Here is a 14,635-nt window from a genome sequence, read left to right on the forward strand (position 1 = left end):
GGAAATTTCATAAGTTATTTCCGATTGTGGGGTACCACTGGAATAAACTAACAACTGTCGAAATGGAATAAATTATGTTCTATGGTTCGATTTTGTTGGATTTATTACTATAATATTATTTCTATTTATTTTTAAAGGATTCATTGTCCCACAGGAAGAGAATAAATATTTAATACCTTGAACTTTTAAAGTAGGGTGTTATGGTTGAATTGAAAAAGAGAGAACCATTTATAGTGATGATGTATAATACAAGCTACTGAAAACATAAAGATTGTTAAGGCATTGTTATGTAACACTAATTTCTTTATCTAAATCAAATATTGAAAGAATACATTCCTAAAGTATAAATAACTAATTTATAAGTAGGCCTAGGCATATTACTATAACAAGTACAACCTTTTTTGATCGATTAAAAATAATGCAGAGGGAAAAAATCTATATAGCGCCCTCCTTTTTTAAAAATCTCCACGGTAACATTATGCGCTGATGATCTGAGAGATAAGGAGAGGTGTGAATGAAAATCAAGTCTGTTAAATGCTATTTCTATTACATAATGTAATTAAAATGTGACATTTAATTAGGTCATACATGTGTTAATAGGATACTGTAAGTTGTGAATTCATTTTGCTTTATTGACTAACTAAGCAGACCTAAACAAGCCTAGGCCTAGCCATCCTTCCAGCACACTCACTCAGCAGCTCTCAACAGCAGAGCGGAAGCGGCTGTTCAGGCCTACGGTAGGCTATATAGGTCTGGGCTAGGCCTAGGTAATCGAAACAATGACAGTATGATATAGGCTAGGCTAGACGTTGTTCTAGAGCATATCCTTTTTTTGGTATTGCCGTGACTGGATAGACTAATTAGCCTATAATAGGCTTTTTTAGGCCTACTAGGCCTAGGCCTAGGCCTTGCTAATTGATTTTTCTTTCTTTCACTTTCTTTAAATTATTTATAAATAAAGGTAGGCCTACTGGTGGTCCGTCCGTAATCCGTAGGTCTAAGGCTTAGCCTAGAGGCCTATACATTATTATTATTGGCCTACTAGACTATAAAGCTAGCTAGGGCCAGCTACTACTAGATTTCCAACTTACTGTCTACCTTCTAGAGCTTGTTGTTTACATAGTAGGTAGGCCTAGGGCCTATGTAGGTATGGAAATGAAATGAATGATTTTAGCCAAATTGCCATCAGTAATAATAGATAGGCTAATTAGGCCTAACCTAGTAATTACAGACAACATTGTGTAGGATAATACGAATAATACTTGACACCTTTTTTTTCCGTCAATAACGAATTATCAAATAATTTTAAATCATGATTGAAAATATTTTTTTTCAGAATAACTCAAGATGTTAAGTAAAAAACAAGTGTTAGATATACTGGAAGCTGTGACATTTCCAGGTTTGTTTAGAAATATTCAGATTGCAGTATAATCATTTATGATATAAAAGATAATTTAAGAATTCTGAATATATACGATGCCATCGTCTTGACTGAAACAGAAAATGACTCGCTAAGACCACATTTACATATGTTAGGCGCCTGGGTTTAGGATCAAGTCGAAATATAATTGTTTGTGTCCGATCTATGTTGACTCCCATACCACCAAACAGCAGCTCCGACTTTGTGGAGTATTTACACTTGCCGACCCAGGCCCAGTTCTAGGCCGACCCTAATTGTAAGTTTAAAAGGGGTCAAACCTGCTTTAATGCCCTTAAAAAGTAATGCAGTTTACTTTTTTGGGCACATCACACACTTTTTGTCAAACTAGTTTGATGGTCTACACAGCCTGGCTTGACAGTAACTCTATTTGTCACTCTGTTTATAAATGTTATACTTTCAATACATTTTCTAGGAGATGAAGCAAATGATAAAGTGCTTGCCTTTTCAAAGTCACCAAAATCTGAAAGACTAAAAATTATTAAAGAGAGTAGCAGTCATGATGACAGGAGGCTGGCGGCTACTATTGAGCTTCAAAGGTTGTGGAGGGGATGCCAAGTTAGGTGAGAAGATAATAATTAAACCACAATAATTAAATAGCTAAAGCTAGAATGATAATGAAATGATAAGAATAAGAAGTGAGAATGCACCCATTTGTGACCTGCTTGTGCCATATTTTTTCCCCAAAGCACCTTGTTATTATCTAATAGCCAAAAGAGTAATGAATTCTCTCCTTGTGTGATAATAATAATAATCACCAAACATTTATATATTGACAATTCCAAAAAGATGATTACAGCCGCATTTTAAAATTTGTATCCTGAAATGTTCTAAATAAATGGGTTTTTAAGCTAATTTTAAATGAGTCGAAATGTTTGATCACAGACGCTGTGGCTGGCACAAACCCATACAGGACTTTTTCGAGTCTCTGTAATAAAGGTCCATGATTGGCGGAAATGACTAATTGACTGGAATCCTGCTTCTACCATAGAATACCAAAAACAAGCAAGGTCTCTTCACTTGTCTAAATGAATCCTTTTATACCCTTCATGTACGGTGTGAATTTCCGTTCATTTACATGGTATATATGTCGCCTCTTCCAAATCCGCAATAAAAATTTAATATTTACACAACCTAAACTTTTTTTTTTCAGGTGTGCAATTTTAGCGGCGCTGCATCCCCACCTCAGCACAGAGGTTATCTACCAACAGTTAAAATCAAGCAAGCATAGACTACAAGATGTAGAAACACCACCAAGATCAAAATCAACATCCCCCGTCAAGAAGTCTTCCTCTAAAAATCTTGTTAAATCTGATTCCAGTTCCGGCAATAAGTCTCCAGTTTCAAAGGTAAAATTTGTATTTCTTACCTTATTTTTAAGTTTGTATGTTTTGAAAGTTTCTGTCTGTATCTGATTGATATCGACATGGTCCACTGTGTGAGGATGGATGGTCAACTTATCGTGTAATGGAGGGTAACTTATTGTTTCCTACTGTATATGCATGGTCAACTGTTGTCTATAGATACAGAGAACTAGGCAGTGGCAATAGTAAAATGGACATTACATCTACTTACTGTAACAATAGAAAATAATAATAATTTACAAGTATGGATGACCATACCATTGGCATGGATGACCGTACCATTGGCATGGATGACCGTACCATTGGCATGGTTGACCGTACCATTAGCATAGTTGACCATACCATTGGTATAGTGACCGTGAAATTGGTGTGTATACTATTGGTATGGTGACTGTACCATTGGTATGGTGACCGTCCTGTTGGTATGGTGAAAATACCATTGGCATGATGACCATACCATTGGTATAGTGACTGTACCATTAGCATAGTTCACCATACAGTACCATTGGCATGGTTGACCATACCATTGGTATAGTGACCGTAAAATTGGTGTGTATACTATTGGTATGGTGACTGTACCATTGGTATGGTGACCGTCCTGTTGGTATGGTGAAAATACCATTGGCATGATGACCATACCATTGGTATAGTGACTGTACCATTAGCATAGTTCACCATACAGTACCATTGGCATGGTTGACCATACCATTGGTATAGTGACCGTAAAATTGGTGTGTATACTATTGGTATGGTGACTGTACCATTGGTATGGTGACCGTCCTGTTGGTATGGTGAAAATACCATTGGCATGATGACCTTACCATTGGTATGGTGACTGTACCATTAGCATAGTTCACCATACAGTACCATTGGTATGGTGACTGTACCATGAGCATAGTTCACCATAGTATTAGCATAGTTGACAATACCATTAGCATAGTTGACCGTACCGAAAGCTTATGGTAAATTTCGATGGTGTCTCTTTAATGTGGGTTCGCACTTGTCATGTAGCAACACATTCTACCTACCATGTTGATCTCTAATACCCATGTGTGTATAAATGGGTACCAGCCGAGTTCTATTAAAAAATGTTATTTTCAGAAGCCAAGTATCAAAGGTTTACATAAACCAACTGCCAAAGAACGGTTACAAAAGTACTACAGAAATTCAGCCATTCAAAAGGGGCATAAAGACATTTTATCGTGAGTATTGTACATGATTGCAGACATACTGAGGAAATATTACTTATTTTGCATACATTCAACTAAAAATTGTCCGTTAAACAAATTGAAAATATATATCATCTAATAATAAGTGCATCTAATTTATGTTTAAATTTTTCAGTTTTGAACATTTCTGTGCAAATTTTATCCAGAACTGGTGGAATAAAGTTTATAGAAAACGAACAAAAACGAGTAAAAAGTCGGTAAGAATATCGCCACCTTCACCGCAAACATTCTCGCCAAAGGATAGCCACGTAGATGTTATTCCCGTCAAGCCTGTTATCTATTACAAGAAAAAGAAAAGATCCGGACCTCTGGATCGCAACGAGGCTGCTAAGATTATACAGTGTGCGTGGCGTAGACACATAGTGAGTATTCAGATAAAGATATTTCCACAAAAACCACACAAGCCTCGAAACACCCAATCCCACCAAACAAACACTCTGGCCACAAATAATTCAATAATATGAATAGTTACTATGGGGTGGGGGATGACCCAGTATGGAATTGACAACAATACTTTTTTTCTACAATAATCATATGAATGAATGTTTGTTTCCATTTTAATTATAAAATATAAAAGTCTATGAATATTATTAACAGTTATTATTCAGAAACTGGAGTAGATTTTCGAGTCGGGTTGGTGAACATCAGTCCAAAATACGCAGAATTTTTTCCAAAATACGTCAAGTTGAGGGCGCTATACTAATCCAAAATACGCGAGTCTTTCCAAAATACGTCGACTTGAGGGCGCTATTCATTTTCCAAAATACGTGAATTGTCCAAAATACGTCAAGTTGAGGGCGCTATAAATTATCCCAAATACATGAATTGTCCAAAATACGTCAAATTGAGGGCGCTATTTATTTCCAAAATACGCGATTTGTCCAAAATACGTCAATTTGCAATTTGGGACCGCTAGTAATTTTCCAAAATACGTCAACTTGAGGGCGGCAAACTTTTTTTCCAAAATACGAGAGCCTTTCCAAATGTATCATATTGAGAGTGTAAGGTAAAATTACAGTTTAATGTATTCAAAAAAAGTTTCTTGGAATAAAACAAACAAGTACATTTTAGTTATAAATGAAAGTATTAGAATGCAGAATTTTTTGTAAATAAAATGTCATAGAGTAGCCAATTTTTTAATGTAATCATTTATTACTGAAAAACAACAAATATGTGCCAACATCAGTCAATAGACAGTGCCTATAATATACGTTAATAATGTCTGAACGATGTACGATTGCATTGCCAGACGTAGCTAGTTTAAATGCGGCATAAACCGGCTACAAAACCAGCATGTACGTATATAGTATTTAAGTATAGTCATAGGTATGTGTTATATATTTGGTGATCTACAAAATCAATATTTTTCCCGAGCTCGACAGACAAACATCGCTTTCAATTTAATGTACAGTACTTATGGTCTAATAAGTTACCTAATCGGAAATCTAACATAATAATTATTTCATATAATATATAATAATAAAAAGCATATGGTATTGTGATTAAAATAATATCAATAATTAATTGGTTAGAAGAAGTAAAGGAGTTATTTAAATTGCGTATTTTGGAAAATGAATAGCGCTCTCAAGTTGACGTATTTTGGAAAATTACAAGCGGTTCCAAATTGACGTATTTTGGACAAATTGCGTATTTTGGAAAATGACTAGCGCCCTCAACTTGAAGTATTTTGGACAATTCGCGTATTTTGGAAAATGAATAGCGCCCCCAAGTCGACGTATTTTGGAAAGACTCGCGTATTTTGGATTAGTATAGCGCCCTCAACTTGACGTATTTTGGAAAAAATTCTGCGTATTTTGGACTGAATTTCACCAACCCTATTGAGATTTTCATTGTTTTAAAATTTATTTTTTTATTTATTTGAATTTAAAATCAAATACAGAGCTAACGATAAAGAGCTAGACTTGTATTGCAGCCGAAAAAAAAATTGAAAAATCAAAAACAAAAATATCCAAGTATAATTTATATTGCAATAATATACAATTGCTGAAAACTTTTTTTGCAAGGTAGAGAGTCTGTTATGTGTTAGTTTATTATTAATTTCATAGGATGTTCAAGTCTATCGTTACTATCGTGATCTTATTAACTTCAAGTGTCGTGGAGACCCATCAATGATGCTTAAATGCATTAACCCCAAGGAAGCTGCCTTGCTAGATGCTGCAGCTGGCATCCACATCAAGTTCAGATTGGCTGGGGTAGGTTTTGACACTTTGAAGATAAGTTGTACTGTCAATGTGTCGTCCTTCAGATTGAACTTCTTAAAAGTGGTTCCATATTTTACATGCGAACTTCTTTGTGGGAAGTTATGAACATAGTGTACAGTTGAAACCCTTCCTTCTTCTTCAGAGGAACATCTATTCAGGGGACACACCTTTATTAAGATGACACTTTCCTGTGAAATGAACGAAGGGCAATATGTCTTAACACTACAACCTATTCCGGAGACACCGGTAACTTTAGTCCCAAAGTCTTCCCTAATCTCAATTAATTTATATTTTGCATAATTTTAATTTGGTATTTAGGATAGATTTCCACCAAACATCTACTACAAGATATACACCCATCGTAACATTGTTGATATGTGTGCCAACAGTCCTAAGGATTACACCAAGGCATGTACTAAGCGAGCAGCAGCCAGAGATGTACACAACAAAACGAACACACGCATACGGAGTAATGGCAAGCAGGGCTGGTATAAGCGGTTTGAAAATAACGGATGGAGACTTGTCTCTGATAGGGTTAGTTTTTTATTCCATTGTTTTCAAGTAGAATTAAGCCTAATTCCACACTAGCTAACTTTATTAAACTTTTGGATAAATTGTGGTGTCTGTCTATAGTAGTTACAGGGCTGTCATTTAGTCTTTGGATTCACATGTACAAATACAGTACTATTAATTTATTGGCTTAAGCTGACAATGTTCAGCAAAATAAGTTTGTCAAGAAGGTGCATAGCTTTCAATAACTGGAAATTTAATCTTTAAAGCAATTTGTATTTACTAGAATTAAGTAATAGTAATTGAATTTTGTGAGCATTGGAAAAGTTATACAATTTTCACCAGAGAAAGTCAAAAGAAAAACTATTTGTTGTAAATTTCAGTTGCTTGTAAGAGCGGACCAAGACCCTGTAGCATGGGAGTCATCAAAAGTAACCAAAGATTTTCACCATTCAAAATTAAAAAGACAAGAAGATGTAGACAAGAAAAAAAGAAAGAGAAAAGTAGAATGGATGAAGAAAATGTAAGTAATAATAAATAAAATGGACTATTAATTATAACATAATGTCTCCTTTCACACCTGTTCCGGTTCATGGTGGCAGTGTTGACTCCAGCTCACATCAAGGTGGTTCAGGACCCAGCTGCGTATTTATACTACTCCGGTCCAGCAAAAAAAGAAATCGCTTTTCAAACTACTATATCATCTGGTTGCTGGAAGGTGGTTATGTCGCTAGAAACTGGAACACAACACAAGTAAATAAGAACACTGACAGCATTGAAAGCAGTGCGAATTTAATTGGTGCTCCAGAGCCAAATCCAGATCAATTGTAAAGATCCTTAACACTGTCTAAAATGGCCTTTATATTGTGAATATGGGTGTACAGTGATTCCTCTTTAATTTTTGCAGGTATAAAGAAGGTATGTTAAAAGCCAAAAGTGGTGATGCTGACACTGTGTCCATCATAGAGGGCACTGCTCAGGGAATGGTGTCTGCCTTTGAAAAAGATGGTGTCCACGCCGTTGACGAGTGTGAGGTCGATGAACTTTTAGAATGGACAACTGGATTAAATTTTGAAGAGTAAGCGTTTGATTTTAAAAATAAATGAATATAACTTGCTGCTAATGAAATGTAATTATCTAAATTTTTTTTAATGTTTCATGCATCATGCTAAAACAGTCTTTTTTTTACAGTATTCATTGTGTAATTGATTTATTTTCTGTATCTGTATTATCTTATAATTTTTATTTATTTTTTATACCAGTTATTGGACAGGTTGGAAAGAAATTGCTACTAGCAGTGGCTCAGAACAAGCTGCAGGTACCGACTTTGAATATAAATCCAATTTTATAAAATTATATTTTTATAACCTTTTTATAATTCTGTTATGGATATGTTTGAAGGATTTGAAAGAATCATGTCTATGGAAAATAACACCAGTCTTCACTTTCAAACTAGTTTGACAAAAAATGTGTGATGTGCCCAACTTTAGTAGTGATATGCCCAGATATGGTAGTGATATGCCCAAATATGGTAGTGATATGACATCATCATGTCCATATGGGCACATCACACTTTTTGTTGTCACATACAATCTGATGTAGAAAAAGCTTTAGGAATGTAGTATCCCCATAAATATATACATAAGTAATAGTAAAAGTGATCATTTATCTTTTTATCAGATGGTCGAATTAACTTTGGCACATCAGCACAAGATCCTTACGAGATCACATTCTCTGCAGACACCAAACTCACTATGAACTCTCCTCAAGGACATCCTGCCAACAACAATCGCATCATTGTTCCTAATCCACCAATAACCTCTTCTACAAACTGACATAAAACATGATCCTGGTTCATCAGAGTCTTTGACTTCCAGGAACTCTGTATGAATGGCTCATCCTTCTTCTGATGTTATCTGATGAGTTGCCCCAAGATTTTTTATCAGGTTATCAGAGTCTTTGACTGCCATGAAATCATTGACAGTCTGTTAGAATGGTTCATCCACCTTCTGATGTCATCTGATATTAAAGTTTAACAGCAAGAATTTTGCTCTTGCTTGTGAGGGTCTTTGACTTCCAGGAAGTAGCTTCCAGCTTCTTCTGCTATCATCTGCTTAGTTTTCCAGCAAGACTATCAATCTTCACCTTCTACTTCCCGGTACAAGTTGTCTACTCCCCATGTTTTAATGAAACTGTCGTCAAACTTGAACTTGAGATACTTCTTGCCATCATTTCCTGCTATTGGATGGCCTTACTGGTGAGCTCAGTGTAGAAGATGAACTGGTAGGTGATGTTTTCTTCCACTTTGCATGATGGATGTCTGAAGCAACTTCTGAGCTATATAAAGAGTTTTACATTTTTATAAACTGGAAGTAGAGAAAAAACGTTGAACTCTAATGAAATTGAAAAGCTACATACAATGTAATAAAACGATATTTTTTCTTTTATTTAAGATTTGTTCATTGAATAACCAAAGTAATTTCTGAGCTAAATATAAAGTTTTGACATGTATACAAATTTGAAAAGACAAAAAAAAACACAATTGAAATTCAACACTTGCAGTTGATTTAGTTTTTTTTTAATTTAAAAAAAAAAAATGCAAATTCTAAGATTTCTTATATTACAACATTGAGAAAGATATTTTTGGCAACCACTGATATTAGACATTATTTAGCCATGCTTAATGCCAATGGAATGTACAGTACTACAACATTAGCAGTGTTTAAATCAGTTCATTCAACACCTGGCCTGCCTTCCTTTCATTTGACACATGAGATAATCTTGGTGTATTTGTCAAGTCTTTGACATGCTCATGGTATTAAACAAAAGAATACACAGCATTGCACAATATTAAAATGGTGTAACATAAGTATTTTACGGAGAATGGAAGCATTTTGGATCGATCCCAAAACCTTCAGAGCAGTATCCTGGTACTCGTACCTCTAAACTACACCATTATTGAGCACTGATTCCATGTGAAAGTCAGTTGTTACTTCTTATGAAAATGTGAAATACTTCATTGAACATTGAAAGAATATAAAATAAACAGCTGAAATAAACTAGGCCTGAGACAATAAATTAATCAGATCTCAAGTATTGGGGAGGTGAAATATCATTTTCTTACCACTACCTTATTCTAAATTTTAGAGATTCATTGCTATTACATCGGTGCTGCATACCCCCTCATCCTACAACACATCCCACAAATCAATGTATTAAACAATTAATTAATAAGATAGAAAAATATTTTTTGCAGTTGGAAAATTCACAAATTCCTTACATTAAAAAAAAAAGGTGAGCATACAATAGAGATTATTAAAATAGGAGTAAATAATGCATGACATGTGATACAAAATAACCAATAAAATGGCAAGGATACACATTGTTTAAAATAGGAGTAAATAATGCATGACATGTGATACAAAATAACCAATAAAATGGCAAGCATACACATTGTGTTACATAAAACAGTACTGTCTGTCAATTTCTCTGTTCAGACTATCTGTCACCAGAAATATATAACATTACTTTTTGACAGTGTGAATATGACACGGCAAACACGTCATAACTCTATAATTGTATACATTACATTTTCAAGGCTGTAATTCATTTGTGTAAAGTTGTCGTCCTAATAACATTGCAAAGTGATTTTGTGATTACAAATATAGCATGTGATTGTGATGTCATTGATGAGATCATAATACCAAATATGGCCATGTAATTTTGTGTTCTAGTTATTACTTGATACAGTAATTTTAAGTGGTCTTAAGTCTTTAATTCACAACTATAATTCATCGGAATCTTTTATTGGATAGACCACCAAGTTGAAATACTAAATCACATTTGTTTGATTTTGTTTTTAAAAATATACTAATCACTTCTGTCGCGAATAAAAACCTGAAAAGATAATGTTTTCACTTTTGAAGGGTTAAAATTAACCAAAACCCATTGGACGACAGCCATTTTGACTTTTTTTTTTTTAAATTAGATTTTTTCAGGTAAATCATTTTTTTAATCCAATTTTAGGTCGAAGTGAATAACTATTATGTGAAATTAAAATGGCATAGTCAACAATTTTTCAGAGAGACAATATATCTTTAAAGGTGTTGTGTCTTCCAAAAACATGAAAAATAAAGATTAATAAAATCAGATTTTTTTTAATAACTTTTGCCGAACCTAATCTAATTTTTGGTCAAAATGAAGAACTATTATGGAACATCAAAATGAAATATTCAACAACAAAATATGAACACAATTTTTCATAGGGACAATCTTATGTTTCTTATGATTTCAATACTTTTCCAATAAAATTATTTCCTTAATTGTTGTGAAGAATTTTATAGTATTTATATTTTTATTATTTGGAATGGGTAGTGACTCTGATTTAAAGTGCTTTCTATTTGGTTAATATAACATTTTTTAGAAGAATAGAATTATTACTACAGTGTATTATTATCTATTCCTATAACAAAAAGTCTTAGTAGATATAGCTCTATATCTATTAGCCTTATAAGTTATCGCCTTTATAGATATAGCTCTATAACTATCTAAGCACCTACTAATAAGTAGATTTTAGGCAGATTTTAGATAGGTCCTAATAGGTTTTACCTCATTAGCATAATTCAAAACCCCCGCTAATAGTATTAGATAGATTTTTCACTGTTTTTAATCTCTGAGTATACACAGTTGTATACATCTATCTATTGTCTACTTTATAATAGCTATACCAAGGGCTACCAGCAACCTATAGACATACTGTAAACAAACTGATAATAGCCAGTAACTGTTAATAAACTATCTATTTTACTTACAATAGATAGATATGGACTACCAGATAGCTATTAGAAATCTATGAGTATCATATCTATCAACTGTCTACTTATAATAGCTATACTAGGGCTACCAATAACCTATCAATAGACTTAACAAATAATTAATAGCCAGTAACTATCTATTTTTTATAGCTGGGAACTTGTCATTCCATCGTTGACTCGTTAAAATCCTTAGTAGGCGAGATAAAAAGGTCTACTTAAAAACTATTAGGGCTACTAAAAATAGAGCTATTTCTACTTACGACTACTTAAATCTACTAATTTTTTTTGCTATGGGTTGATAAATTCCGTCCAGATCTTCCTATCTTTATCCATCCACCGACATTGGGACAGTTTGGTATACTTTTATATGTTAATATTGGAAATGGGAAAGTAATGTTACCTACAGTATATATTTTTTATTTATATTTTTTTTGATAAATTCCTAATCTTTGTCCATCCACTGACAATGGGATACAAGTAGTAAAAGAAAATAATTTTTATCATATCATATATAAAAATGTATTTGTTGGAAAATAAATTATTTGAATATCATTTGTTTCATTTTTTTATTAAAATAATTTTTTAAAGTAAACTTTTATTTTAATACTGACTTTATTTTTAGCCAAATATTATTTAAGGATTATTATTATGTGTGTTACCTTTTTTAACTTAAATTTGTATTATAACTTTTTCTTTAAATGATATTGACTTCAATCAACTGTAATCACTCTTCCTGCAGTAGAACCGCTTACTTTTGACACCCCTATTAAAGGGACACTTTTTTTCATGAAATAAACCTGGAGCTATGTTTGAACACTACAGTCTGCTCCCTTTAAAGGGACACTCCTCTTTCCTCTTAGTAAGCTGTTTTTAGGTAAAAAAAATGTTTTGTTTGTTCTCAAAATAAACCGAATACACTGCACCTGCACTAGTTTCCAATATATAAATTGAACTTCTGTTTAAATTTAGAAGAAGTATGTTTGTTTATCTGCTAATTTGAGATTTTCTATTAATAGATCTCTAACCACATAGCTATATTATTTTTAATATGTCGCCCATAAAGATAGTAATTGAAGTTTATTAGGAATTTTTAGCCTGTGGCAATTTGCAACACCTATCACTTAATCCTAATATACCATACTGCTATCGAAACAGGCCTGTATAGAAAATCTGACGCTTAATAATCTACAAAATACTACAGTTAATAGTTTTACGTCTGAAAAAACTCTTCAAAAACTAAAGCTCTGTCTACACTATCAAACTAGTTTGACAAAAAAAGTGTGCCCAAATATGGTAGTGATATGATTGACATTTTTTGTCATAAAGTTAGATAGTGTATAGACAGAGCTTTATGCAATAAAAGATCTTTGGCTTGTTTGTGTTTCTTGTGTTTTCCTGCAACCAATTGTTTTCCAGATCATTGAAGCAAAACATGACCTTGCTGTTCTGTTTTTAATCATCTAAACACCTCAACCTAATTAGAAACTTGTTCACAACTCATTTAGCATCTTGAATCAAATAAAATGTTTCATCACCTCAGTTTAAGATAGGAAATGAATTGGTCAAAGGTCAACAGATTTAATTACCACACAGCTCAGCTGTTGGAGTGTCCTTCGTAATGTCATATTGTTTGACAGAACATTCAGATGAATATTATTTTGCATATTTTAAATACAGTTATTTGAGTAACTACAGAAACATCTAGAACGCTCGCAAAACACCATTCTGAGAGAGTAACGCCAGTTCGAAGCCTCGTCTCCTCAGTCATGCTTCACTACACTCGTGTCCGTCATATCAACATAATTAACAAATGTTTTCTAATAATACATTTAATCTAATAATACATCTTAATATGTTTTTTATGTAAAGTATCATCATTTTTAATTTAAAAAAAGTGTATCTTTGGAAAAAAAAGTATTTTATTAAATTAATAATTTAAAATTTAATTAATTTATAAATTTTTTGGTATAGAAACTGTGTCCATTTTGGGTACTATTTATCTCTAGATCTTCGCTGTTTTGTAGTTTTTACAGTATTTTTCAAATACCTGTACAGATATTCGAAATTAAAGAGGACAAATTTGGTACCATAATGGCTTTTTAGTTGTTTGTATTTCTATAATTAGAATAATCATCATTTTACCAAATCTATGTCATCATGATGTTGGTCCCTAATTAAAATATATTGTAATTTATATATCTTTATTAGGAAATATTTAGTTACCTAAAAAACAATTTTGTTTGTGCCAAATTTTAATTCCTCAGTTAATAATCATTGAATTATTTCATTATAATATCCACAAGTGACACATTAGTTTCCATCAGGTACATTATCATTTCATCTGTCATACTTTCATATGTTAAAGTCTAATCATGTTTTCATGACAGGAGTACTGTGCACATTAATATAGATTCTTTCTTAGTGACCCATTCATTATTTCATTACAGTAACTATTTTGACAAATGATAAAAGATAATTTGCCAATTACCTTTCAAGTACCAAAGTGTTTTTTATAATTACCAGTGGTTTGGTGGGAGAGTTCATTTAAGGGACATATTCATAGGTGGATCGACCTACCTGGCTCCCATATTTTTAAGATTGGAATAAGGAAAAATGTTGTGTTAAAAGCTTATAAACGGAATTTAGAAACATCTAATTGAATGCATTTATTTCAAAGAAAGCATCCCAATAATACTGTAGTGGTGTCCCCTGAAGAGAGGTGTCCCAAAATTATATATTCCTAGTTTAGTAATGAAATGCAAATAAGTAAAAATCCTTGTGTTGCTTTACTGTAGCTGACACTTAACTGTTTGTTTTCCATCACTGGACACATCAGGTGTTCTGTCAAATGAAATAATATTTACATTGACTGTTATTAATTGCAGATCTTACTTATATCTTGTTTCTTTAAACACATAGTAGCAGAACACCCACGTACTAATTTGACATCAAAGGAACAGTGGCTTTATAGACATTTTTACATGTTTTATAATACAAATACATAATTTTTATGAGCTACTGTATTCAATTTAAAAAAAATATATATATTTTTGTTTAT

General features: G+C 32.9%; 1 protein-coding gene across 1 annotated transcript; it reads left to right on the forward strand.

Moving 5' to 3' along the window:
* The first annotated feature begins 373 nt into the window (after window positions 1–373).
* Window positions 374–10,016, forward strand: LOC140054377 (uncharacterized). The gene is made up of 12 exons (XM_072099355.1): window positions 374–606; window positions 1,337–1,399; window positions 1,854–2,001; window positions 2,592–2,787; window positions 3,904–4,004; window positions 4,147–4,393; window positions 6,098–6,244; window positions 6,572–6,787; window positions 7,147–7,286; window positions 7,671–7,841; window positions 8,026–8,081; window positions 8,444–10,016. Exons 2-12 carry the CDS (start codon window positions 1,348–1,350, stop codon window positions 8,596–8,598), a joined length of 1,629 nt encoding a protein of 542 aa, XP_071955456.1. The 5' UTR covers window positions 374–606; window positions 1,337–1,347; the 3' UTR covers window positions 8,599–10,016.
* The last annotated feature ends 4,619 nt before the right edge of the window (window positions 10,017–14,635 follow it).

The sequence above is a fragment of the Antedon mediterranea genome, chromosome 7, assembly GCF_964355755.1.
Source record: "Antedon mediterranea chromosome 7, ecAntMedi1.1, whole genome shotgun sequence".
Classification (NCBI taxonomy): Eukaryota; Metazoa; Echinodermata; class Crinoidea; order Comatulida; family Antedonidae; genus Antedon; species Antedon mediterranea.

What these genes read in the sequence shown, in the direction of transcription:
- LOC140054377 (XM_072099355.1), top strand. Translation starts at nt 1,348, where the DNA reads ATGTTAAGTAAAAAACAAGTGTTAGATATACTGGAAGCTGTGACATTT. An exon ending in ATAAGTCTCCAGTTTCAAAG is followed by an intron (nt 2,788 to 3,903) that starts GTAAAATTTGTA and finishes TGTTATTTTCAG; the next exon opens with AAGCCAAGTATCAAAGGTTT. An exon ending in GTGCGTGGCGTAGACACATA is followed by an intron (nt 4,394 to 6,097) that starts GTGAGTATTCAG and finishes TTAATTTCATAG; the next exon opens with GATGTTCAAGTCTATCGTTA.